The following is a 26,342-nucleotide window of genomic DNA, read 5'->3' on the forward strand; positions in this document are numbered from 1 at the left end:
GTGCTGGCATTTAAAGACCTGTGCCACCATGCTTGGCCTGCATCTTTGTTTTCTCGTCTCAAGCCTAAGCTGACCCCAATGTGGTCCGGGGAAAATCATACTACACACACCCCCCATTCCCCTGCAATGCCCTACCCCCTCCCCGACCCCCCTCCCAAAGGCTCTGAATCCAAAGTCAGATCTGGGGTGGCTGTGTTAGGGAGGTGTCCAAGGTGCTGGCCAGCCCCTGTGGATGTATGCTTTTCTTTCTGAGCCTCCATTGCCCCACCTAGGACATGAACCCAGGTCGTTCTTGAGCCATGAGCTGCATGAGGAAGGTGGGGAGGGTTAAGTATCTCCTTAAGTCTTGATCAGTTTTTTGTTGTTGCTGAGAGTCCTCACCAGGACCCCAGAATGAGGAGCTGTCTCTTTAACAAGGAGGAGGAGCCAGGCCCTGGTGGCCGGAAGCTGATTTGGTAGCCAGTGAGTCCAGGTTGGTTCTGGCTGGACTGTGGGCTGTGCTGGTCTAGGGACTGTCCTTCGAGAAGGTAAGGGAGGCCCTGTGGGTGTGGCTGAGGACTGTGGGGCAGTGAGTGGGTGTGAAGGTAGCTAGTACTCAGTAGCATCTGTCCTGCCTTGTCACCCCACAGGAGGCAGGCCCTGGGGACCCTGAGGGTAGATACCAGGTTGTACTGGCTGGCGGAGCAGTCAGCCAGACAGTCTAGACTTTCTCCTGGTTCGGCTGCTATCTGCCAGCTAAAGGCACATGGGGAAAGGACCCTAGCACTACCAGGGTTGGCACGCGGCTTGGCTAGGGGGAGCAGCCCTGACAAGTGAGCTCTAGTGTGGAAGTCACAGGGCCCCTGGGCATTCAGGCTCCCGCTCAGCCCCAGCAGCTGCCATAGTGGTGGGAGGTGGGGTTCCCTGGGCCTTGGCTCAGCTGGGTCCCCATCCTGATGGTGATGAGGTTTTTGTCATCAGGGGAGTGGGGGGGTGGGGTGGGGTGGGGCAGAGAGGCCTGGGGACAGAGCCAAGAGTTTCAACCCTTTTGTCGTTGTTGTCGCTTTTGTTTTTATCTTTTTGGTTTTTTGCGACAGGGTTTCTCTGTGTTAGCCTTGGCTGGCCTGGAACTCACTCTGTAGACCAGGCTGGCCTCCAACTCCCAGAGATCCATCTGCCTCTGCCTCCCCGAGTGCTGGGATTACAGGTGTGTGCCACCACCAAGCGCCCAGTTTCAGCTCTTAAGTAGTTGTTGGTGAAGTACCAAGCAGCCTCATTTTAAATTAATGATGATGATGAGGAGGAGGGGGAGGAGGAGGAGGAGGGGGAGGGGGAGGGGGAGGGGGAGGGGGTTGAGGGGGAGGATGATGCTACCAACAGTCCAGGAGTTAAGATGCCACACAGTGTGGAAGCACACACCTGCGTTTCTTTGAACTCCGAGCCACATTTCCTGACCTGTGCGTGGCCTTGGGCACCAACCCCTCTGGGCCATGGAGTTAAAGACAGGCCTCTGTCAGGGTTTCTCGGTGCCTTCTAAGATAATGAGGAAGGTGCTGGGCATGGTGCCCAGCTCCCAGCAGGCCCCACGCAGTGCTTAGCTCTTATCAAGTCATGCAAGGGTACAGTGGGCACCTTCACCCCATGGCTGGACGGTGACCCTGGAGGAGCCCATGCTGTACAGAGCTGCGTCCAGTGTGTGGCATGCTCATGGTTAACTGATTCTTATCCTGCTGGTCCAAAAGACCTTTCCTGACTCCATGCCCAAAGGAGACCCTTCTGTTCACCTCTAATAAATAGTCACGTGGGCTGGAGAGATGGCTCAGAGGTTAAGAGCACTGTCTGCTCTTCCAGAGGTCTTGAGTTCAATTCCCAGAAACCACGGCCATCTATGATGTGATCTAGTGCCCTCTTCTGGCCTGCAGGTGCACATGCAGGCAGAGCAAGGTATACGTGATAAATAAATAAATCTTTAAAAAAAAAAAAAAATAGTCACGCTTTCCTACTATTTCGTTGCTCTATAGACCCTCTCACCAACTACAAATTGACTCTGAGATAGATGGCTGTCTTGCTCACTATGCCATCCCAGCTTGGACGTGCACAGCGGGGGGGGGGGTGGGGGGGTGGGGGGTGGGGGGAGGGTGTCGGCCAGCGTGTGGAGAAGGTCTCAGTAAGGGAAACTGTCTAGAGCATTCAGCCTGGAGCATGGCAGTAGGTGCCAGCGCTTTGTCTGCCCCCACAGCCTGTGAATTGGCATGTGTGTTCGTTTTTTTTTTTTAAGATGTATTTATTTATTATTATGTATACAGTACTCTGCCTGCATGTACACCTGTAGGCCAGAAGAGGGCATCAGATCACATTATAGATGGTTGTGAGCCACCGTGTGGTTGGTTGCTGGGAAATGAACTCAGGACCTCTGGAGCAGCAGTCAATGCCCTTAACCTCTGAGCCATCTCTCCAGCCTGGCAGGTGTATTTGTTCCCGCTTTACAGAAGAGGGGAAAGAGGCACAGGGTGGTTGAGACGCTTACGTGGGTCACACAGCTGGCCTTTTACTTTAGTCTTTGTTTTCACCCTCAATGCCTGTGATCTGGGGTTGCAAGGCTGAGGGGAGGGCCAGGCCAGCCTGTGAGGGATGTCTTAGCTAGGGTTTCTATGGCACCATGACCAAAAGTAAATTGGGGAGGAAAGGGTTTGTTTGGCTTATACTTCCATTAGCACTGTTCATCATCAAAGGAAGTCAGGACAGGAACTCAAACAGGGCAGGAACCTGGAGGCAGGAGCTGATGCAGAGACCATGGAGGGGTGCTGCTTACTGGCTTGCTTCCCATGGCTTGCTCAGCCTGCTTTCTTATAGAACCCAAGGACCACCAGCATAGGGGTGGCACCGCCAACAGTGGGCTGGACCCTCCCACATTAACCATTTATGAAGAAAGAACAGCAAGGGCAGCAAGGGCTCTCCCACAGGCCAGCCGTGTAGGGTCATTTTCTCAGCTGAGGGTCCTTCTACAAAAATGACTCTATCTTGTGTCAAGTAACATAAACACTAACTAGCACAGAGTCTGGGGACCAGGTACATAGGGCCCCCCTTCCCCTGTGAGAGGTCCAGAAGGAGATGGGGTGGGTTGGCATTGTTTTTGCCTTGTCTGGGGACTTCCAGGGCAGATTCACAGACACTCCAGTTCTGGTTATTTGAGTCCCTTGAGTAAGAGTGGGTAAGAGGTCCAGGCTCCTGGGCAGGGGAGGTGGGGTGCAGCTTGCCCCCTCGTGGCCCAGTTTGGAGCTGCAAAGGGATTGACCAGTCTTTTCTGTTGTACAGCCAAAAGGCGGGCGGGCGTGGGGGTGGGGGGGGAGGAAGGGGGTAGTTTTTGTTTGTTTGTTTGGTTTTTGTTTGCTTGTTTTTCAAGACAGGGTTTCTCTGTATATCCTTGGCTGTCCTGGACTCACTTTGTAGACCAGGCTGGCCTTGAACTCACAGCAATCCGCCTGCCTCTGCCTCTCGAGTGCTGGGATTAAAGGTGTGCGCCACTACGCCCGGAAAGGGGGGTAGTTTTAATTTTTGTTTTTGTCCCTTTGGTTTGGCGATTTGAAACAAAGTCTTCTGAATATGTAGCGGAGGCTAGCCTTGAACCCATTTTGTAGTCCAGGCTGCTCTTAAACGCCCAGTCCTCCTGCCTCAGTGAGTTCTGGGATCTCAGGTGTAAGCGACCAACCACCCAGCTGTTCCTTTTTTCCCTTTCTTCCCTCATTTTTTTTTTAAAATTATTTGTTTGTTTACTTATAGACAAAGTCCATGTGTCCCTGGCTGGCCCTGAATTCATAGATCTGCCTGCCCCTGCCTTCTGTGGGATGGGTGGTATGTGTGTCACCACACCTGACTCCCGCCTCTTAAAATTGCTCTCTCTTTTCACCTTTAACTGGTTCCTGGGTTTCACCACATGCATGCAGTACCAGAACAGACCAGAAGAGGGCATCAGAACCCCCTATAATTGGAGTTATAGCTGTTTGTGGGACGCCACGTGAGTCCTGGGAACTGAACCTGGGTCTTTTACAAGAGCAGCAAGGGTTCTTAACTGCTGAGCCATTTTACCAGCCCCTCCCCCATTCTTTTTGTTTGTTTCGAGACATGTTTTGTGCAGCCCTAGCTGGCTTCAAACTTTTATGTAGCCAATGCAAAGTTATCACCTCACTGAGTTAGGACACACATAGACCTCTGTAAAGCTACACATGTACACGGAAAACAAAACAAAAGCTTGCAGGCCAGTGTGGTGTCATAGTAACACTAAGGAGGTGGAGGCAGGAGGATGGCGGGCTCTGGGCTAGCCTGGGCTACATATGGAGAGCCTATCTCTCGACAGCAACTACAACAAAAGCATCTTTGCTTTTAGAGACACGGCTCCTACAGAACGGATAACCAGGAGGAGGGTATAAGACTGACAACAACAAAAGTGAGAGGCTTGAAGGGCCTGGCCTCCCTGGTACCCGCTTAATCAGCTTTTTTATGGAAAAAAAATTATGATTGAATGAATGCGTTTTGTTTTGTTTTGTTGAGACAGGGTTTATCTGTGTAACAGCCCTGGCTGTCCTGGCTGTACTTTGTAGACCAGGCTGGCCTCGAACTCCCAGAGATTCACCTGCCTCTGCCTCCCAAGTGCTGGGATTAAAGGTGTGTGCCACCAACACCCAGCCAAATGGATGCATTTTTATTACTCTTTGGTCACACCCTGTGTCCTCAGCACTATGGGAAGCCACAGACACTAAGTGAAGGGCACCCAGGACAATCTGTCTTGCTCAGGCAGGGAAACCAGGGCCCAGAGAGGGGGTGGATACTTGCCCGGATCTTGAAGCTTGGAAGCTGGATACGATTTGGGGTGTCCAGGCTCAGGGGCCTCATCCTCCCTTCCTGTCATGGTTAAAGAGTCTGAACAGCACATGACCCCTGGCAGGTCATCCGTGTGCTGCGGGGATGGAGGGAGCCTCGACGGAGCCTTTCCACAGGGTCACGCCCCTGCTGGAGAGCTGGGCGCTGTCACGGGTGGCAGGCATGCCCGTCTTCCTCAAATACGAGAATGTGCAGCCAGCTGGCTCCTTTAAGATCCGGGGCATCGGACACTTCTGCCAGGAGGTAGGCAAGCGGCGGGGGAGGGGAGGGGGGTGCGGGGGAAGTGTGGGCAGTACAGAGGGGAGGAGAGTTGGATGGAGCACCCAGTCACATCCCACAAAGACCTCCATGACGGGAGTGACCCCAGCTGCGTCCTTTCTCTCTCCAGATGGCCAGGAGGGGATGCAGACACCTGGTGTGCTCCTCAGGTGACCTCACCCTCTCTGTTTCACTGGAAATCCTCAAGACTGGGGTGGGGGCAGGGGAGCCAGCTAGAGCAGTGGTCTCTCTCCTTCCCTCCTTCCTTCCTTCCTTTCCTTTTCTTCCTTCCTTCCCTCCCTTCTTTCCTTCCTTCCTTCTTTCTTTGTTACAGGCTGACAGTACTCCGGACCCTCCTGTTTCCACCTTGCAAGTGCCAGGATTATAGGTCCACAACCCCCGGGCCCCCCTGAGCTTCCTCCACAGAATTAGCCTCATCAGGGTCACAGCGTCAGACAGCCACATCATCTGTTTTCAAATCCCTTCCCCATAATCCGAGACTACCTGTGGTAGTTCACCGGGGACAGAGACCCACCTCACAAAGGTTTAAGCTACAGGCCTCAAGTTCTGAACATCACCAGGGTAAACAGCTCCCAGGCAGGGCTGGATCGCTCTTGCTTTTTCTTTCCCTTTCCTTTCGTCACAGGGCAGGAACTGTGTCTCTCTGCAGGGGGTGGGGGCACTGTGGTGGTGGGGCCGCGGGTGGGGTGGGGGAGGGGGCGGTGGTGGGGGTGGGGGGCATGAACTCCTTCCTCCACTGTTCCCAGGGGGCAACGCAGGCATCGCAGCCGCATACTCGGCTCAGAAGCTGGGCATTCCTGTCACCATTGTGCTCCCACAGAACGCGTCCGTGCAGGTGGTGAGGCGGCTGGAGGGGGAAGGGGCCGAGGTCCAGCTGATTGGGAAGGTAAGGGGGAGGTGCTGGGGGAAGCAAGAGGGAGGTACACGGCAGGGGCGGGGGAGGTGCGGGGGAGGGGCTGTGTCCTCCCCCCCCCCCACTCCAGGACCATCACCTCCATTTATTTTGGATGAACAACGACCAGAAAGAATCTCTTGGTCTTCAGTCTTCTCTCAGAGGGTGAAGAGAAGGGAGAATGGGAGGGATAAAGGTGTTGCCCTTTGAGGGCTGGAACCTCTGGACCTGTTGCCCACCCTGAGAAGATTCCTGTCAGAAGGCTAGAGAGTGTTCCCTGTCTTCACTTGGTACTGGGACATGAAAGGCTGGCAGGTTTTTTGTTTGTTTGTTTTGGTTTTTTGAGACATGGTTTCTCTGTGTAGCCCTGGCTGTCATGGACTCGCTTTGTAGACCAGGCTGGCCTCGAACTCACTCACCAGAGATCCACCTGCTTCTGCCTCCTGAGCGCTGGGATTATGGGCGTGCGCCACGGCGCACAACAGGCTGGCAGTTTTGATAAGACAAAAGCCTTCGGGTGATGGTTGTGCCATTTCATGTTCTGAAAGTAATGAGAGCCAGGCATGATGGTGCACACCTTTAATCCCAGCGCTCCAGAGGCAGAGGCAGGAGGATCTCTGAGTTCGAGGCAAGCATGGTCTACAGAGTAAGTCTAGGACAGCCAAGGCTACACAGAGAAACCCTGTCTCAGGAAAAAAAGAAAAAAAAAAAAGAAAAAGAAAAAAAGGAAGTAATAAGAGCATCAGAAGACCCAGCACGGAGTCACCCGAGCCACAGTGCCCAAAGCTGTTTCCAAACACTGCAGCGTGCTTGCTTCTTTTTGTTTTTTGTTTTTTTGAGACAGGCTTTCTCTGTGTAGCCCTGGCTGTCCTGGACTCACTCTGTAGCCCAGGCTGGCCTCAAACTCAGAGATCCTCCTGCCTCTGCCTCCGGAGCGCTGGGATAAAAGCTGTGCACCATCATGCGCCCTCCCCCACGGCTTCTGCGTCTCTACGTCCTTTGCTTTACCAACCAATCACACCCTCATCCACTCAAACATCCATCGATCCCGGAACACGGTGGGGCATCTCTGTGCCACCTGGCCTTTACTCCTCAGACCTCAGCCGGGCTGTGTCACTGAACGGGACACAACAGCTGTCACCCACAACTCTCAGTCAGTATTTGGTGGGGTCTGTCCCAGGCACACACTCCCTGCATTCACAGTCCGTTTTGCCCACCACCCAGCTGAGCTCCATGATCAGGGAGATACTCAGAAGGGTGAGCGCTCTGGGTGACCTATGGTGGGCACAGGTGTCAGGGACCAGCCCTGACTGTGCTTCAACTCACCCTGAGCCACCATTGGGTGACAGGCTTTCACAGGTAGTCTGTAGGGATGCAGCTGATATATGAATTTGGTGTGAGGGACTTGTCCCCTCCCATAGGCCGAAAGTGGCCTCCGTGTGACAGCCTTGAGTACATTGGCTCTGTACCCCTGAGCTGTTCCAAGTCCTGTTGTCACACAGCATTCAGGTCCCTTTGGGTTTGATGACCTTTGGCCTGGGCAGAGGCTGCTCTCCTCTTCCTGGGAGGTGTGGTCTCCCTCAGGAGAGACTTCTTCCAGCCCCCCCCCCCCCCCCCGCCGCCCTGTAGGAGACCCCAGTCTCCGCCACAGTCTCTGTGGAGTCTGCAACCCAGCTTTTTAAAGGGTCCTCTACTTCCTTTTAGGTCTGGGATGAAGCCAACGTGAGGGCACAAGAACTAGCCACAAGGGACGGCTGGGTGAACGTCTCCCCGTTTGACCACCCCCTGATCTGGTAAAGGCTTATAGCTAAGTCCCCAGTGAGCCAGGCTCAGGGGGTGGAGAAGAGTCTCTGAAGCCAGGAAAAAATGGGTTCAGGATTGGCTTCTTGGGAATTGTCTTTTGCACAAAGCACTTCACTGCCTGTGCCTCAGTTTCTCCACCAGCAAAATGGGAATGCCACATGACATATCTTTTATTGAGCGCGTGCTTGGGGTTGGGTGCAGGCTGCTGGGCATTCCCTCGCTTTCTACTCAGCTTCTGAGAAGTAGAGGCAGCCATTGGGAAGCCCACTGGGGCACAGAGAGGTCAAGGGCACACAGCCAGTCAGGGGCAGAGACAGGCGTCCACTTACAGAACCCCATTCTAAGTCACAGGCTAGTCCCTCTTAACTCTCCCTGAGAAGGATATTTCTTCCCTAAGTGGGGGGGGGGGGCAGGAATTGGAGGAGAAAAGGCCTGGGATGGTGATGGGAGATGGGTGGGTGGATGAATGGATGAGTGGATGGATGGATGGAAAGCAAGGATGAAGCCAAGGGGACCCCTGCTGCATCATTTTGCCTCTTTCAGTGGCCAAGGAGAGGGGTCACCTATCCCGGAAGTCCCATCATTTGCTCCCCTCTCATCCCACAGGGAAGGCCACGCCAGCCTAGTGAGGGAGCTGAAAGAGTCGCTGGGGACCCCGCCAGGTGCTGTGGTGCTGGCTGTAGGGGGCGGAGGGCTCCTAGCAGGTGTGACTGCTGGTCTGCTGGAGGTAGGCTGGCAGCATGTGCCCATCATTGCCATGGAGACCCTCGGGGCGCACAGCTTCAACGCAGCTTTGCAGGCAGGCAGGCTGGTCACACTGCCAGACATCACCAGGTGGGCCTGGTGGGCATCTGAGTGGGTAGAGGGTGGGGGGTGTCTCCATCCAATGGTTTCTTTGTCCAAGCTAGTGGGGATGTGGGCACCTCAAAGGTCTGCTCGTCCTGAAATTCCAACCACTGTCACAAGGATCCAAGTTAGAGGGTATAAAAAAAGCCTGGTTTGTGCATGCACCCCTACTATCCTGGCATTTTAAGAGGCTGAGGCAGAGGGCTTCAGAGTGAGGGTCCAGCCTGGACTTGTGTCAAGAGATTCTGTCTCAAAAACATACATACACAAGATGATCAAGGAAAACATCTGATGTCAACTCTGACTTCTACATGTGCCCACATAAGTGAGTGTACCTGTGAGCACATAGGCACATGTGCACACGCATGTGCACACACATACACACACACACACACTCTCTCTCTCTCTCACACACACAGTAGATGGGAGCCATGTAAACTTCTCAATGGTTGGAATTTTTACCAAAGTGACCTCAGTATCTTCAAGAAAACTGGGAATGACAGACAAGCAACACACAACAGCAGACAGTGTCTCCCTCAGCCAACTCTCTGGCTGTGGATGTTGCCCTGACTGGGCCTGTGTGGTTTTCCCTCTCTGCACACACATCTGGCTAAGCACGAGTAGGGTCTGACCTCCCCTCCCCACATCTGTCTGTCTGTCAGTCTTTTTTTTTAAAGATTTATTTATTATGTACACAGTGTTCTGCCTGCATGTACACCTACATGCCAGAGAGGGCACCAGATCTCATTATAGAGGTTGTGAGCCACCGATGTGGTTGCTGGGAATCGAACTCAGGACCTTTGGAAGAGCAGCCAGTGCACTCTTAACCTCTGAGCCATCTCTCCAGCCCTGGTTTGTCTGTCTTTGAAGCCTCTTCTCCTTGGGCCAGAGGCTCCCAAATGTGTCAGAAGTGAATGAATGCCTTAGACACCCTTCCTCCCTTTTTCTTCGAGACAGGGCCTCCTGTAGCCCAGGCTGGCCTCAAACTTATCATGTATCGGAGGCCCAACTGTTCTGCATCCACCTCCCAGGTGCTGGGCATCGAGTGTGTGTCACCACACCCTTTTTGAAACAGGGTCCCACTAACTTGTCTGACTGGCCTTTGACCTCGAACTTGCCATCCTCCTGTCTCAGACTCTTGAGTACAGGGATGACAGGGCTGTGCCACCACCATGCCTGGCTCATTTTTTTGCTCTTCACTGTTGCCCCATCTGTGTCCTTAGTTACCACAGTGACAATGGATACCACAACCCACACTTCTCTAGCGCCTGCTAAGCCTCGGGACCTGAGCTCTTTACAGCCATTCAAGTCTCTTGATCTTCCTGGCAACCTCACAAGTTCATTATTCATATGAAGGAATCTAGGCCCAGACAGGTCAAGTGACTTTCCCGAGACTGCAAAGCCAGTGCAGAGCCAAAGTCAGTTAGTAGACACCGTGGCTCCAGCCTCAGTGGTCTGGGAGCCCCCCAGGAGTCAGAGTCCCCCAAAGATATCCCTGGGTTCAAACCACAAACCCTAGCTCATCATGGATAGCTGGAGCTCATCACTGAGGGTGGGGCTCTAAGGCATCTGCCCTTCCACCACCCCACCCCACCCCGCCCCCGCATCCTGCAGCATAGCTAGGAGCCTGGGAGCCAAGACGGTGGCTGCACGGACCTTGGAGTGTGCAAAGGAGTGTGAGATCCTCTCTGTGGTGGTAGAAGACCGGGAGGCCGTGGGAGCTGTGCAGAAGTTTCTGGGTGAGTAAGGCCCAGGCTATCTGTCCATGGTAACCGTGTCTTCATTGTGATTGGCTGGGCATCGGTGACGTCATGGGGCATGTCCACTAGTGGACGGGAAGAGGGAAAAGTCTCAGCAGCTTCAGGACATTTGCACACACCCTTCCCACGTTCCTGCCTCTGGGTGTCTGTCCTGGCCTTGCTTGTCTGTGGTGGTGATCCGTTATGGTGCCTCCTCTGAGAAGCCACCGGATCTCCCAACACCACCTAACTAACCAGAGACTTCCAGTACACTGACCCCTTGGCCCGCAGGTGCCTGGTTTTTAATCTACTGTGGTGTGACAAGGTGGGGGGTGGGGCTTTGTGCCTTAGCCACTGTTACATCCTTAGGGTCTTCCTAGCACATAGCCAGGCATCGAGTAAGGTATTTGTTTGAAAGGATGGATGAATATATGAATGAGTGGGGAAGGTGACTAATGGATGGGCTGAGGAGGGAGAGGATGAATAAGGGGTAGGTGGGTGGGTGGGTGGATGGATGGATGGATGGATGGATGGATGGGTGGGTGGATAGGTGGATGGATGGACAGATGGATAGATAGATGGATAGGTGGATAGATGGATGGATGGATGGGTGGATAGGTGGATGGATGGATGGATGGGTGAATAGATGGATGGATAGATGGATGCATGGATAGATGGATGGATGGATGGATGTGTGGATAAATGGATGGATATATGGATGGATGGATGGATGTGTGGATAAATGGATGGATATATGGGTGGATGGATGGATGGGATGAACAGGTGGATGGGTAGATTGATTGGTGGGTAGATGGACACATTGACAAGCAGGCTAATGGATGAGCAATCAAATGATGGGTAAGGGATGAATGAATGGCCTCCAGATGGACGGCTTGCTTTACAAAGGCTACACTGATGGATGGACAGAGAGGCAGACAAGTGATGGCGTAAGGAGTAGATCTGCAGAAAGTCCAACCTGTGATTGCACTAGAGATGGATGGAAGGATGGACGCCTCCTGATGAGCACCAGCTGACAGCCCTCCCCTGTCCTCTCCACAGATGATGAGCGCATGCTGGTGGAGCCTGCCTGCGGTGCTGCCCTGGCCGCTGTATACTCAGGCATCCTAGGGAAGCTCCAAGCTGAGGGCCGCCTGAGCCCGGCCCTGGCTTCCGTTGTGGTCATCGTGTGTGGTGGCAACAACATCAGTAGCCAGCAGCTGCAGGAGCTGAAAACCCAGGTGGGCTGCAGCTGAAGAATCCCAGGGACCCCAGAGATTCCTGGACACCTTCGTGGCCGCTGAAGGAGCCTCGGTTCCAGTGGTCCTGCCCTTTTCCTTCAGGTAGCCCTCCTGCCTTCCTCTCCACAGTTCCCTCCAGCCCAGTGAATAAATTTGCCTGAGCTGAGTGTGTGTGTGTGTGCCTTCCACAGGTTCTGTGTTTTTATCCCTCGAGCTACACAACCCTGAAGCTAGTTCTGAGACAAATGACACCACATCAGCATGGGCAGCTGTACTGAACCTTGAAACATGCCCCTCCGTGGAGGCGATGATGTCACTGCCCCCCCTCTACCCCCCTAATCCCCCAACCCCTCCCACCCATCACATGCTTAACTGCCAGTAACTTTCCTAAGAGCCCTTGAGTCCTTTTTTTAACGTCAACATTCAAAGTCCCTGCCACAGTGTGTGTGTGAAGGTGACACAATGCACCAAGGTCACACAGCTGTCATGTGTGCAGACACTGATTCTCAATGTCACTAGGTTATGTTGGTTATGTTAACGTGGATGCTGGAGGTGGTGGGGCTAGAGGGGCAGTGGAGTCCGCTTGTGCACATTCCCCCCTCCCCACCCCTACCCCCACCCCCACCCCCGCCCCATCCCCTCCTACACGGTCAGGCTGCCTTAGGAAACAAGATGACATCAACTCCGTTGAAGCCACTAGGGGGCAGCAGAGTGCCTCCTATGGGGACAGAGTCCCAGGGTAGACTTGTGTCCCTGCAACCCTGGGATTTCCCCTTGGTTCTTGCTCAATCTGGGTGTGCTGAGGTGTCCTTCCCTCTCTGCGCCTGACAGCCCACAGGCCATGACTCGCCTCCTTTCTCAAGGGCAGGATTCAGGCAGCAGTGACCTCCCCTCTCAGATGTGTTGCCTTGTGTTCTCTGAACCCCAGAGATGGCCCTCACTTGCCAAGAATCCCCTAGACACCTGCCGACCCAGTCCTGTTTCCTTGCGAGTCTGCCATGATAGAGACTTTGGTGCAGGGAGTCCTGGATCTGGATACAGCCAGACCTGAGTGGGTCTATTCTTGCTAATTATCCCCCCTTCTCCCTCCCTCTCTCCTTCCCTCCTTCTCCCTTCCCTTCTCTCTCTTCCTTGCTCTCGGTTTTTCTGTCCTCCCCCTACCCCCCTTTATTCTCACTGTCTACATGTTCTGGCCTGTGACATGGTCTGATGGAGGAGGGTGACCTCAGACTCGCCACAGGTGTCCTTCAGTGGCTTCTCTGTGAGGTCCAACCGTGGGAGTCAGGAGGATGGGAAAGGGTCTAGCCACTTACTGAGGCACCTGTGCCTTGCTTGGGCCTTTGGGCCATTTTATCCCGCGATGACCTATGTGGCACAAACAGTTGCTACCCTCATTCAAGTGAGGACACTGAGTCAGAGGAGTTGACACACTTGGTCTGCGCCACACAGCACATAGACTCTCCACTACCCCACCCTCACCCCCCGCACCCCATTGCTCAGCCTGTTCCCTGTCAGCCTTGCTCTCTCTGCTTCTGACTCATATACATCCCTCAAACCCGGTTGCCTCCTCCATGAAGTCTCCCAGGACACTCCAGACTGGCAATGTTCCTCCCTTCTCCCATCCCTGTACCTGAGTGGCAGAGGCTGTCCCTGGTCCAGGTGCTCCTGGATCCCAGGCATCCCTTGGTGGGGTTTGGGCCCTGAGGCTTGCTGTCCTCCTGGGAGACCTGTCAGCTGCTGTTTGTGCCTTGCCTGGTATCTGGAGCTTCAGATAAGACAGCCTCAGAGGGCTGTTGACTCATCCTGATAACACGTGTGTGTCCTGAGCTCAGCTTAGACCCTCCTGTTGACGACCAAGGCATTTAAAAGTAGGGAGGGGACCTGGGGGCAGAGGCAGAGGACAGAGGAACTGGGGACACTGCAGCCTTGCTGCTAGGGCTTGCTGTAGCAGGGCCAGGTTCTGTGGCTGGGCACAGGAGAGCAGAGCCTGGGAGCTGGCTGGGGTCAGAGGGCATTTGCATGGGGGGCTGTGTCTACTGCTGGTGTGTGCTCCTGCTGACCCTCACCCTGCTGGCCTTGCTGTGGCTCCTCAGCTTCCAGGGTCCATCCAGATCCTCTGTTTTGTCTTTAATCTTTGCTTTGGGAAAGGGGCTGTTGTTACCCTGGAGCAGGGAGGAGGAGGGAGGAAGGCAGGGTCAGGTGGCAGCTGCTAGGCCCTTTCAGCTGGGATGTCATCCTGAGAGGTAACACCTGAGGTTGACCTCTGCCTTCCGTATATACATATATTTGAACTTGGGACCTTCAGAAGAGTAGCTAGTGCTCTTAACCTCTGAGCCATCTCTCCAGCCCACATGCTGAGGTCTTGAGGCAGGATCCCATGTCTTCCTTAGCCCTGTGCCCAGCCTGGGACTCCCTCTCCAGCTCGAGCCAACTTGACCACTGAATGGACAAATGTTGCCTACAGCATCCCTCCCCTCCACCGAGAACTCTTTACAGCTCAGTAAAGTGAGCCCACGGCTGTGAGAGGGCTTGTTTGCCCAGTGTGGAGTTATACTCTGCCCACGGGAGCCTTTGTGTCTAGGGATACATGGACTGCAGTGGATGGATGACAAGTTCACACAGGGATCTGAATTGACAGGCAGCCGCTGGGTCCCCACTGAGGACAACTCTCTCAGGCTCCAGAGCAGTGGTTCTCAACCTTCCTAATGGGGCAACCAGTGACTACAGTTCCTCATGATGTGGCGACACGCCCCCCCCCAACCAACCACCCATAAAATTATTCTGTTGTGACTCCATAACTATAATTTTGCTGCTGTTATGAATTGTAATGTAAATACCTATGCTTTCCGATGGTCTTAGGTAAGCCCTGTCCAAGGGTCAGTTCCTTCCCGGAGGGGTCGAGACCCACAGATTGAGAACCATGGCTCCAGCTGCCATGCCCAGACTCCTAACTTGGGTTTTCTTACCTGTGTCTTCCTGGCTATAACTCACAGCCCGGGCTCTCCTGCTTGGGACCTGTGGTCCAGACAGAGCCCTCTTCCCCATCTCACCTGCCTCTCCCTTCCCCAGTGTTTGTGCTGTTTAAATTCCACCAAAAATGTCACGGGTGGGCTCTGAGCCCGGCTTCCAAATTCCCTGATAAATCCAGCAGTTGGCAACCCCGGGAGACACTTTGTGCAGCAGGAAACCCCATAAATCACCCACTGCCATTCCGGCGTGGGCAATATCTTATGTAAAAAGGTGTTTCCTGGGAGCGCCATGGGCAGGAGAATCCTATTACAGGCCGCCCCATTAATTATAGAGAGTCAAGCAACCCCTTTCCTGCGATTTTTTATCTTAAGTCCGAAAACTGATTGCCGTCCCCCAACCCTTTCCCCGCCAAAAAGACCTAAAGAATAAAGATCAGTGTTTGAAGAAAAAATGGCCAAGCTGCTCCTTTTACAGTAGGCCTGGCAGAGATGGGGTGGAGAGGGGCAGGGGGAGGGAGATCACGCTCATACCTCAGAGGGCAAAAGTGATAGGGACCTTGCTGGGCCTGGTACAGTGTCTTGACTCCCCAGCTCCTGAAAGTGGGCTTGATAACTAGTCTCTCACATGACACGGGAGAGAAACTGAGGCAGCTCGGAAAGAGAGAGAGGTAGGATTTGAACCTAGGTCTCATTACCCAGCAAGGCGTGTCTTCTGCCTACCTCCACATTCCAGAGGATAGCAGCCTTGGGTTTCTCTCCCGTGTAATGTGAGACCCCTCTGACTGTCCCACAGCAAACAGACAGGGGTGCAGGCAATACGTAGGGGCTGCCAGGCACCCTGGCAGGGGACACACCATTCCAGGAGGCCATCAAGGTCTTATTTCCCACTGTGCAGAGGAGGAAACTGAGGCTCTCAGGGGTTCTGCCACCCCGTGGTTGGGGTACACTACAGCATGAGAAACTATATCTATTAAAGGGTTGCAGTGTTAGAAAGGCTGAGGACCACTGTGCTAGGTGGTTCCCTCTGTTTGACACACTGTTCCCTCAGGTCCCAGGAAAGTCAGCTTCTCCTCATTCAGGCCTTGGATTCAGCGCCCATTTCCTCCGTGGACTCTTCTGGGCTGCAGTCTGCCTCTCAGGTCTGGATCTGGAGAGGTTTGTCCTGTAGTGAAACACACAAACCCCAGACTGTGGCCTAAAAAGCAGCAAAATGCAGTAAGTTTAAAATAACAAGGAGCCGGCCATGGTGGCACACACCTTTAATCCCAGCACTTGGGAGGCAGGGGCAGGAGGATTGCTGTGAGTTCGAGGCCAGCCTGGTCTACAAAAGTGAGTCCAGGACAGCCATGGCTAACACAGAGAAACCCTGTTTCGAAAAACTAAATTAATATAATATAATATAATATAATATAATATAATATAATATAATATAATACAATATAATATAACAAGGTCTGGCAGGGCATGGTGGCACATGCCTTTAATCCCAGCACTCAGGAGGCAGAGGCAGGTGGATTGATGTGAGTTTGAGTCTAGCCTGGTCTACAAAGCATGTCCAGGACAGCCAAGGCTACACAGAGACACCCTATCTCGAAAAACAAAACAAAAAACAACCAACCAACAGTTCCGCAATTAATAACGTAGGTTGGTCTTGCAGAGGATCCAAACAGAAGATTGGGGTTCAGGTTGCAGTACTTACATGGCAGCTCACAACTCTCTGTAATTCCAACTCCAGGGGATCTAATGCCCTCTGAAGGCACCTGTGCGTACATGGCATTCACTCACACAGATGTGTGTGTGTGCGCGCTCGCAGGAGTTTCAGGACAGCCAGGACTATCCAGAGAAAACTATCTTGAGAAGAGAAACCAAACCAAACCAAACCAAATTTAAAAGAATGCGAACGTGAGTAAAAAATATAACATTGTAACGGGGGGCCCCTGGCCTCACTACCTTGTTCACCTCAAGCTAAGCACATTCTCCTATGCTTAAATGTTGCTTATTTGTTCACTTTTGTTTCAAAATTTTATCCTAAAGGTAATTTACCTTGTTTGCTGAGTTAGGGCAGGGGAGCACCCTCCCAATGTCTAACGCACCCCTCTCCTGTATACACACCCCTCTCCTCTTAGATAGGGTCTCACTATGTAGTCAGGCCTCAAATTCACCCTCTTCCTGTCTCAGCCTTCCTAATTCGGAGATTGCAGGTGTATGCCACCACACTCAGGCGCGTGTCACCCTCTTCTTGTCACCTTCAGTTACTGCTCCTTCCTTCTCGTGGTTACGGTGTCTCTCTGAACAGCGCAGCAGGACCAAATTGAGATGGACCCTGTGCTCAGATTCCTGGTCAGTAGTTGAATGAGTGATGGAGAGGGTGGTGGAGGATTTCCAGCTGTGACCAGAGACAACGAGTGACCTAGATACATACAACGCAGCACAACTATGCCAAAGCCAGTCCTAAATTAAAATGCCACAGGCCCGTGCAGTCAGCACAGAGATGTCTCCAGTTCTGTGCAGTGGACCACTTAGGGGCCAGCTCTCTGGACGGACACATTCCTGAAATCATCACCTCCAGCCTGTATTACCCCACAATGGCATGTCAATCCATGCAGCATCAGCAAAGATTCCTTTTGAAAGATTTTAGGTATACAAGTGTTCACCCGCGTGCAGTGCCCTCAGAGGCCAGAAGAGGATGTTGGATCCCCTGGAACTGGAAGAGATAGTTGTGAGCTGACATGTGGGGTGGTGGGAATCGAACATAGGTCCTCTACAAGAGCCACAAGTGCTCTTAACCACCGAGTTGTGTCTCCAGCCCCCTATAAAGCATTTTTGATAGTCTCATCTGTAGACCAAATTGGCACAGCCCTTGGAAAGAAAGCATCTTCTACTGGGAGGGTACGGAAGGTCACTTCATGGAAGGTCCAGCCAATTGCCAAGCCAAACCCTCTGGATGTTTGATAAGGAGGCCTTGGGGACACCCAAGTGGGCTGGTCCAACCTGCCAGAGCCCAGATGTCCAGGTACCAGCCTAGAGGCCTCACATGATGACGTCATGTGAAGCAGACAGTGACAAAAACTGACAGTGTCTCCAGCATCAACCAGGGAACCCAAGACTCTCAGCACCGGGCATCTGTCTGTCTTTAAAAAAAAAAAAAAAGCCAGGAGCAGTGGCACATGCCTGTAATCCCAACACTGAGGGAGGCAGAGGCAGGTAGATCTCTGAGTTTGAGGCCAATCTGGTCTACAAAATGGGTCCAGGACAGCCAAGTACTTGTTTAACATACAAACAAATAAAGGACAGCAGCAAGTGACATATATAGGCAAATAGAGAATAATTGTGCTAGGTGGTGGTGGGACAATCTTTGAGCCCAGCACTTGGGAGGCAGAGGCAGGCGGATCTCTGAGTTTAAGGCCAGCCTGGACATACAGGACTAAACAGAGAAACCCTGTCTTGAGAAAAAGACAGACAGACAGACAGACAGACAGACAGACAGACAGACACACACACACACACACACACACACACACACACAGAGAGAGAGAGAGAGAGAGAGAGAGAGAGAGAGAGACAGACAGACAGACAGACAGACAGACAGACAGACAGACAGAGACAGAGAGAGACAGAGACACAGAGAGACAGAGAGGGAGAAAGAGACAGACAGAGAGACAGCGAGGGAAAGAGAGAGGGAGGAAGAGAGGAGGGAGGGGGTAGGTTATGTTTTCATGATATTCCCTGGAAAGGCTTAAGTGGAAAAATAATTTTTGAAAAGATTCTGATGCTAGGACCCTATTAGCTGGATCTGGATAAACAGAAGGTCCCCAAAGCAAACAAAATGGCACTTACATGTTGATTGATTTTTTTTTTCTGAGATAAGATCAGACCCAGGACTTTGTGGCTGTTAGGCAAGAACTCTACTTCTGGCCTCACATGATCTTTTTTAGAGTCAGGGTATCACTGTGTCACCTGGGCTTCAGACTCATGGTGATGCTCCTGCCTCAGCCTCCCGAATTCTGGAATGACAGACAGGTGCACCCTGCCCCACCTGCCTAGTGCTCGCTTGAAAATGTTCAAAGCATTTTCTCAAAGAAGGAGTTTGAGCAGACGGCACACCATACTGCAAATGGAGGAAGTTATCACTACCAGGTCTTTCTTGGCAGGTCCCTTCAAGGAAGTTCTGTGAGTGGACTGTGATATCATGGGCTTGTTTAACCTTGACAGTGATGTCTACCTATGTAGCTATGCATCTATTTCCCATCTATCTATCAATTTCCTATCTATCTATCTATCTATCTATCTATCTATCTATCTATCTATCATCTATCTATTCTCTCTCTCCCTCTCTCTTCCTCCCTCCCTCCCTCTCTCTCTCTCTCTCTCTCTCTCTCTCTCTCTCTCTCTCTCCCTGTCTCTGTCTCTCTCTCTTTCATCTATTTATCTCTTTGAGATAGGGTCTCTCTACATAGCTATGGCTGTCCTGGAACTCATTGTGTAGACCAGGCTGGCCCCAGATACACAGAAATCCTCCTGCCTCTGTCTCTCCAGTGCTAGGATTGAACATGTGCACCACTATGCCTACAAACTTCATATTTTAAATCTCTCACTCTTTTTTCCTCTCCCATTATTATCCTTGACCCTTTTCTTTTATGAGCCAGGCTTTCATATACCCCACCCCAGGCTGGCCTCAAACTTGCAGTGTAGTTGAGGATGACCTTGAACTTGTGAACCTCCTGCTTCTATCTTAGTGTTGGGATTTCGGGTTTCTCACCAAGCCTGGTTAGACAATGCCAGGACTGGGAGCCAGGGCTCCCTGCATCCGGGATGAGCAACTCTACCCACTGAGCCCCGAGCCCAGTTGGGATTCCAAACCATTTCTGAACCAAGAGAACTCATCCCAGAAGATTTTACTCCAGTGAAAGAGAGATGGCCGGGGCTTGGATCTGATGTCTGGATGAACATGTGTGATCCCACGGGCATGCCTATGGTGCCTCTGGAACCCACTGGCTACAATGACACTTTTGCTTTGGATCCGGCCACTTCCTGGGTCACATTTTGAACAGCAAGAGGCTGGCAGATCTGGCTTCTGACCCCAAACCACTGCAAAGTCTTCATGAGAATTTAGGCCATCCTCTTGTTCTGCCTTGGTCTCAAGTGTCATCCCTGGAGGTGGCAGCTTGGAGGGAGGGTTGTATCAAATGCCTCCCCCCCAATGGACGATTATCTGAAGCATTAAAGAATTGGAATGTGAAAAAAAAAAAAAGAATCGGGGTGTGTGTGAGGTAGGACAGAGGGTAAAGACATTTGCTGGATTTGATCCTCACATGGTGGAAAGGATTACTGCTCTGCCACACCCATGCCATGGCACTTGGGGACCGCCCTCCCCCCCCCCCCCCGCCTCACAATAAACAAAAAAGTAAAATTAAACACTTACAGACATAAGAAGACTGCACCAGAGATGACTCAGTCATTGAAGGGCACCTGCTGCTTTCTCAGAGTTCGATTCCCAGAACCCACACATCAAGTGCCTCATAGCTGCCCGTAACCCCGCTCCAGGGAGATCTGGCACCATTGGCCTCTGTGGGCACCAACACTCACACACACAACAGAGAGAGAGAGAGAGAGAGAGAGAGAGAGAGAGAGAGAGGGAGGGAGGGAGGGAGGGAGGGAGGGAGGGAGGGAGAGAGGGAGGGAGAGAAGGAGAGAGAGAAAATTAAAAAACAATAGCATAACTCAAATGATAGAAAAATTGAGAGGAATTTAAATGAAGACAACTAACAGTCATCCCGCCACTTTCTATGTCCTCAGGAAGCCACAGGTACACAATGGGGTGAGGGACGTCACTTCAGTCTCCTCAGGGTCCCATTATCCGGTGCTGGGGTGTGAGTAGAAGGAGACAGACCTGGATCCCAGCTTGCACTTCGGCAGGAGCCACTGTCCAGAGCCACAGCTGGAGCCAGGCTGGATTCTGGGGTTCAGGGTTGCAGAAGCTTCTGTGCACCACGGTGACGGCCCATTTGCAGGGACCGGCCACCCAGGTGTTAATATCACTAATGGCACAGGAAGGGGAACCTGGCCGCTGAGCTGAGCAGGAGAAGTAAGCGGAGGAGCACGCGCGTCCGCATAAATCAGCTGTGCGAGGTGCAACGACTGAAGCGGGACTTAAAATTCCAGTCAGGGACCTGGTGCTCTCCTCATTGGAGCTGCAGAGGGAATTTATTCTGTTTATATGTTTTTACTGCATGACAAGGCTGGAGAGCAGAGCCCTCCACAGCCGTTTCTACATTTTAAATATTAGTCCAAAGGACGGGGAGGGGGCTGGCTCTAACGCTCTGTGCAGCAGAACCGCGGATCGGGACAGCAGAATTGCGTGCATGCATGCTGGGGTCGGAGCCCAGAAGGCTTAACTAATGTCCAGGGTTGGTCAGAATTTAACTGTCAAGGGCCCACATGTTTCTAAGGACACAGGGGGACAGGCAATGTCTTCTTTTTCCAAATCTGAGGACGTAGGCTTCGACTTTTTCCAAACCAACTTTATTTGAGGTTCTTTAAGGCTTATACCTCCCTTCCAACCTACCTGCCCTAGATAGGAGAGAAAAGAGGCTAACGGGAACAGGAGAAGTAGACCTTTTTTTTTTTTTTTTTGAGAGACCAGCAGCAATTCAACCAAAGTTGCTGCTGAAACCTGGAACAGCAGCTGGAAACCGGAGCCCCAAAGCCTTTGTTGGAGTAGTTCTCTCTAGGAGCATCTCGAAGTAAAGCAATGAACAGCCAAACAATACCACGATCCCCCAAAAAATCCCTGCCTCCTGTTTTGGCCATATATATCTATATATCTCCTCTCAGAGTCTGTACTAAGATGTGTTTCAGCTGGCAAAACCCAAGGCCCTGCGCTAGGTGGTTCGTCTTCTAGTGGATAAACATCACCTGTTCTCTCACAAGTCTGTTCCCCATCCCACACTTGGGATCAAAACCAAAACATCTTTACATCCATTACATAGCCCACACTTAGGATCAAAATGAAAATGTGTTTACGTCCCCCACATGAGGACATAGCCAGAGCTTGGTTCAAGTCCTTACCTATACGTATTTTTAAATTTTTTGGTCTTATTCTTTTAGAGACACGATTTCTCTGTGTAGTCCTGGCTGTCCTGGAACTCACTCCATAGATCAGGCTGGCCTAGAACTCAGAGATGTGGCTGACTCTGCCTTCCAAGTGCTGAGATCAAAGGCGTACACCACCATTGCCTGGCTTTAGAAATTATTATTATTATTATTATTATTATTATTATTATTATTATTATTATTACTATTACTATTACTATTACTACTACTGTTGTTGTTGCTGCTGCTGCTGTTGTTATTGCTATTATTTTGGTTTTTCGAGACAGGGTTTCTCTGTGTGGCCTTGGCTGTCCTGGACTCGCCTTGTAGACCGGCCTCAAACTCACAGCGATCTGTCTGCCTCTGCCTCCCGAGTGCTGGGATTAAAGAAGTGCATCACCACTGCCCGGCTAGAAATTCTTATTAAAGATTTTGCTGTTGTTTTTATTTCTCTCTTCCCCCTCCCTCTCCCCCCTCCTGTATGCCATGTGAGGGTAGTTGCCAACAGAGGTCAGAAGATGCCCTAGTGCTGGAGTTACAGAAGGTTGTGAGCCTCTATGTGGGTCGTAGGACTCGAACTCACAGCCTCTGAATGAGCAGCCAGTGCTCTTAACCTCTGAGTCGTCTCTCCGGCCCCTTTAACTCTTGTAAGCTTTTCATTTTTGAGTTCAGGTGCTGGAGAGGTAGCAGGGCATTAGCAGAGACATCAAGGAAACAAAACAGGAGGAGGGTGGGCGGTAGAGAGGGAGAGGATGAAATGGGGTGCGGTGAGAAGGGGGTGTCCTTGTGTCTTTGGACCTTGGTGACTCTCTTATGCTTTGTCTCTGCTTAGCTGTGCTAACTAAAGCCTGGAGGGGACTTTAAACGAACTCTAGGCACATTTCTACCAGCAATGCCTCTTTCAAGAATCTGTCCCAACCCTCACACACAGTACTGGAGATTGAACCAGTACTTAACCTTGAGTGCCCCAAGCAAGTGCTCTATTATGAGGTACTTGCCAGTGTTTTTTGTTTGTTTATTTTACTTTTTAAACAGTCTTGAACAGGCTGGGACTGGCCTTGAACCTGCAATCTTCCAGCCTCGGGTTCCCAATTAGCTGGAATTACGTGCAAGTAGTTAGGATTATATGTGTGTACCACCATGCCCAGCTCAGAGTCCCTTTTATTGTTGCTGAATTTCATCTATCCATTTCTTTATCAGCATCCACCCATCCATTCATCTATCCCTTTATCTCCATGCGTCTACCATCCACCCATTCATCTAACCTTTTCACTGTTCAGTCATCTCTCATCCATCCATCTGACTGTCCTTCCCTCTGTGCATCCATCCATCCATCCATCTGTCCATCCCTCTATCTGTCTCTCTATCCAACCCTCCCTCCATCTCTTCCTCTGTCCATTTGTCTCTCGCTCCATCCAGCCATTATCTACCCATCCATCCATCACTCCTCTGTCCATCTGTCTCTCCATACATCTATCCATCCATCAATCCACCCATCCATCCACCCATCCATCCATCCATCCATCCATCCATCCATCCACTCATCCATCCATCCACCCATCCATCCATCCATCATGTCCATCAGTCTCTCCATCCATCCATCCTCCATCCACATATCCTGCAATGTGGTCTCTAGGCAGCTGTTGGGGGCCCCTTTCTGGTCTCAGGGACAACATAGACTCTCAAAGCTGAAGTCCTTGACTGAGCACCTGGCTCTGCCCCTTCTCAGTTGTGTGGCTCAGGCAAGCTCACCGCGCCTGCTCAGTCTGGGCCCCCTCCTGCAGAGTGAGAGTGATGACACGTGTCTGGAATAGGACTGAAGCTTGAGGGAGACACCAGCTGAGGAGCTGAGGCAGTCGGAACAGTGTGGCGCCATAGTCCAGCAGGCTTGGGGGTTCTAGGGACCTCTGGGAGCTTTTGGCCTTCACTCTGCCTTTGCTTCTGGGGACCAAGACATATGCATTTTGAGCAGGTGCCTTCCTCCGGTTCTACTCAGGAAAGCGTGGGTTCTAGGACGCAAATGCTCTTCCCACTCTCCCTTTCTCCATCCAGCCTTTCACAGACTTTGCTCCAGCAAATGTTCCTTCTATTGACACCTGCAGAACACTGTCTTGGGGCAGGTGAGGGTGTAGTTTCTCCTTACTGTGGCCCTGGGCCCTGAGGACATCTGGGAAGCTACAATGAGCTCATGAGAGTAGGGGTGGGTTGGGCCAAGTAAGGCTTTCTCAAGTGTGTGTGTGTGTGTGTGTGTGTGTGGTGTGGTATGTGTGTCTGTGTGTGTCAGTGTGTGCATTGTGTGTTGTATGTGTATTGTGTGTTATATTTGTTGCATGTGACTCTGTGTGTGTTGTGTGTGTCTGTGTGTATTGTGTTGTGTGTGTCTGTGTGTTGTGTGCTGTGTGTGTATTGTGTGGTGTGTGTATGTGTATTGTGTGTTGTATGTGTTGTGTGTGTCTCTGTGTGTGTTCTGCATGTCTGTGTGGTGTGTTGTGTGTGTGTCTGTGTGTGCACATGTGTGGGTGAGGGTGTACTTCTGTGTGTGGCTGAGTGTTGGGAATGGGGACTGAACACAGGAACCAATTCCTTGAGCCTTTCTCTTCAATCTCCATCCTACTCCTTGCATGAAATCATCTGAGCCCATTTCACAGCAGAGCAAACTGAGGCTCATGAAATAAGCAGTGACTGGCTTCTGGTTCCCCAAGAAGGTAAATTTGGGGACCCAGAGCTCCTCGTTGAGCAGGCTTCTGAAGCCCCTTGAGGTTTTAGTGGGTCACTGGGTTATACAGTCATCCCCTAGGTAAGAGTGGTCTTCTCCCTGGCCCCCCGTTCCCCTGGGCTGAGGATACGGACAGTGGAGAGGCAGCTGTGTTCGCACATTATATATGCATCCACCCAGAAGACAGGACAGGACGGTGTGAGCTCTGCTGTCCCCATGGATGAACCTTCTTGACACCTTGGGGCTCAAGTGTCCCATATAGACAGGTGGCTGGGGTACCTCAGGCGCAGGAGACCCGTTCTCTCCCCTCTTGAGTCCCTTCTCCTCCTCCTCTACTTTTCCTCTTCCCCTTTTCAACCACCTTCCCTACCTCCTAAACCCTTGTGTCCCTCCCTTCCCCACGCCCCCAGCTGCTGTCACAGCCTGTCTTCGGAGAAGCAAAGGGGAGCGTCCTCTCTAACCCCAGCGTCCAGTTCCAAAGCTCACGCATGGCCAGAAAGCCAGCAGGGGTCCTGGTGGAGACTGAGGTGTTACAACCCCTTCCCCGGCACAGCGCTTCTAGAATCTACCACAGCCAGGACACCATGTAGGAGTAGAACGAGAACCTGTGTGTGGACTGAGTCCGTCTCTGCCACCCTGCAGCTCTGTGACCTCGGGTAAGTCCCTCTGTCAGCGCTCTGATGAGACAGCAATACCTTCCAGGGCCCATGGTGAGAAGTAGCTGTGAGGTGTTTGTTCTATCTAGTGCTGGACCTAGGCAAACCCCGATAGGGTTGCTTAAAATCAAAACCAACCAATCCCACACAAAACTAAGATATTCATCTGAGCAAGGAGCTAGAGACCAAACGTGGCTCCATCTAGACCACTGGTTCTCAACCTTCCTAATGCTTCCATCCTTTAATACAGTTGCTCATGCTGTGGTGACCACCAACTATAAAGTTATTCTGTTGTTGTTTTATTAACTGTGATTTTGCTACTGTTATTAATTATAATATGAAAATCTGATGGGGTGGGGAGGGGGAAAAAAATCCCCCAGGGGTCGCGACCCACAGGTCGAGAACCTACTGGTTTAGACTGTCTCCATGAACCTGAGAGACGCTCTGAGCTACCAGGAGACCCCATGGCTGTCCATGGAGTATAGCCTTGGGTTTTAAAGGAAAAGAAAAGAAAAAAAAGGAGTCTGGGAGGATGTGCAGGCCCACCTCACCACAGTGCCTGGCATTCTGGGTGATGGCAATCCTTTGTGGATCTGAACTCCGTGAATTCTTCACAATGAGCAACTAGCCACTCTCTGATGGAGTATGAAAAGTGGGAAGGTTGGCCGCCTTGCAGGATCTGAACAGGTTCCTGTCCTAGTGGCCATTTCAAGTAGCTCATTCAAGTAGCCCGTCCCCTGTCCTCCCCTTTACCAGTGCTAAAATGGGCCAGCTTCCCAACTGGAGCTTGAGTGACAAAGGACCCAAATGCAGAACACTACCATTCATTTTCACATCATTTCCGCCTTTCTGGTCGGTCCTATCAAGCCTGAGTTCAAAGGGAACGAAAGAAGAAGTCTCCCCAAGTCCTACTTTTCCAAGTCAGGAAATGGAGGCAGAGAGGAGAGAAAGGCCTCCTAAATCACAGGAGCCTGGCACACAGCTCAATGAGTAGAGTGCTCGCCCAGCGTGCATGAAGTCATGGGTTCGATCCCCAGCACCACACACATCAGTGGGGGCACACCCGTAATTTCTGTGCTAGGGAGGCCTTGCCTCAAGTTTGAGGCTAGCTGGGTTATACAGGAAGACTCTGTCCCCAAAGACAAACCACCACCACCACCACCAACAACGACAACAAAAGTCACAGTCAGCGCTGTCTGTCTAGCCTTTTTCTAGAGACAGCTCATACTTAACGAGGCTTGGAGAACCACAGGCC

General features: G+C 51.9%; 1 protein-coding gene and 1 long non-coding RNA gene across 3 annotated transcripts; one reads left to right on the forward strand and one right to left on the reverse strand.

The window, feature by feature from the left end:
• The first annotated feature begins 411 nt into the window (after window positions 1-411).
• On the forward strand, window positions 412-11,821 carry SDSL (serine dehydratase like). 2 transcript variants are annotated; one of them, XM_084763457.1, is made up of 8 exons: window positions 412-527; window positions 4,922-5,100; window positions 5,246-5,285; window positions 5,883-6,022; window positions 7,733-7,821; window positions 8,438-8,665; window positions 10,292-10,416; window positions 11,476-11,821. In XM_084763457.1, the coding sequence occupies exons 2-8, from the start codon at window positions 4,942-4,944 to the stop codon at window positions 11,667-11,669; spliced, it is 975 nt and encodes a 324-aa protein (XP_084619583.1). In that variant the 5' UTR covers window positions 412-527; window positions 4,922-4,941; the 3' UTR covers window positions 11,670-11,821. The 2 variants fall into 2 exon arrangements, with proteins under 2 accessions (XP_084619583.1, XP_084619584.1); XM_084763458.1 differs by lacking the exon at window positions 8,438-8,665.
• A 3,690-nt stretch (window positions 11,822-15,511) lies between these two features.
• LOC311586937 lies at window positions 15,512-20,182 on the reverse strand. The gene is made up of 3 exons (XR_014775702.1): window positions 20,046-20,182; window positions 16,323-16,474; window positions 15,512-15,785 (listed from the first exon to the last, which is right to left on the reverse strand). It is a non-coding gene; the product is annotated as an uncharacterized lncRNA (long non-coding RNA).
• Between the last annotated feature and the right edge of the window lie 6,160 nt (window positions 20,183-26,342).

The sequence above is a fragment of the Acomys minous genome, assembly GCF_964271855.1.
Source record: "Acomys minous genome assembly, chromosome: 16".
In the NCBI taxonomy this organism is placed as follows: domain Eukaryota; kingdom Metazoa; phylum Chordata; class Mammalia; order Rodentia; family Muridae; genus Acomys; species Acomys minous.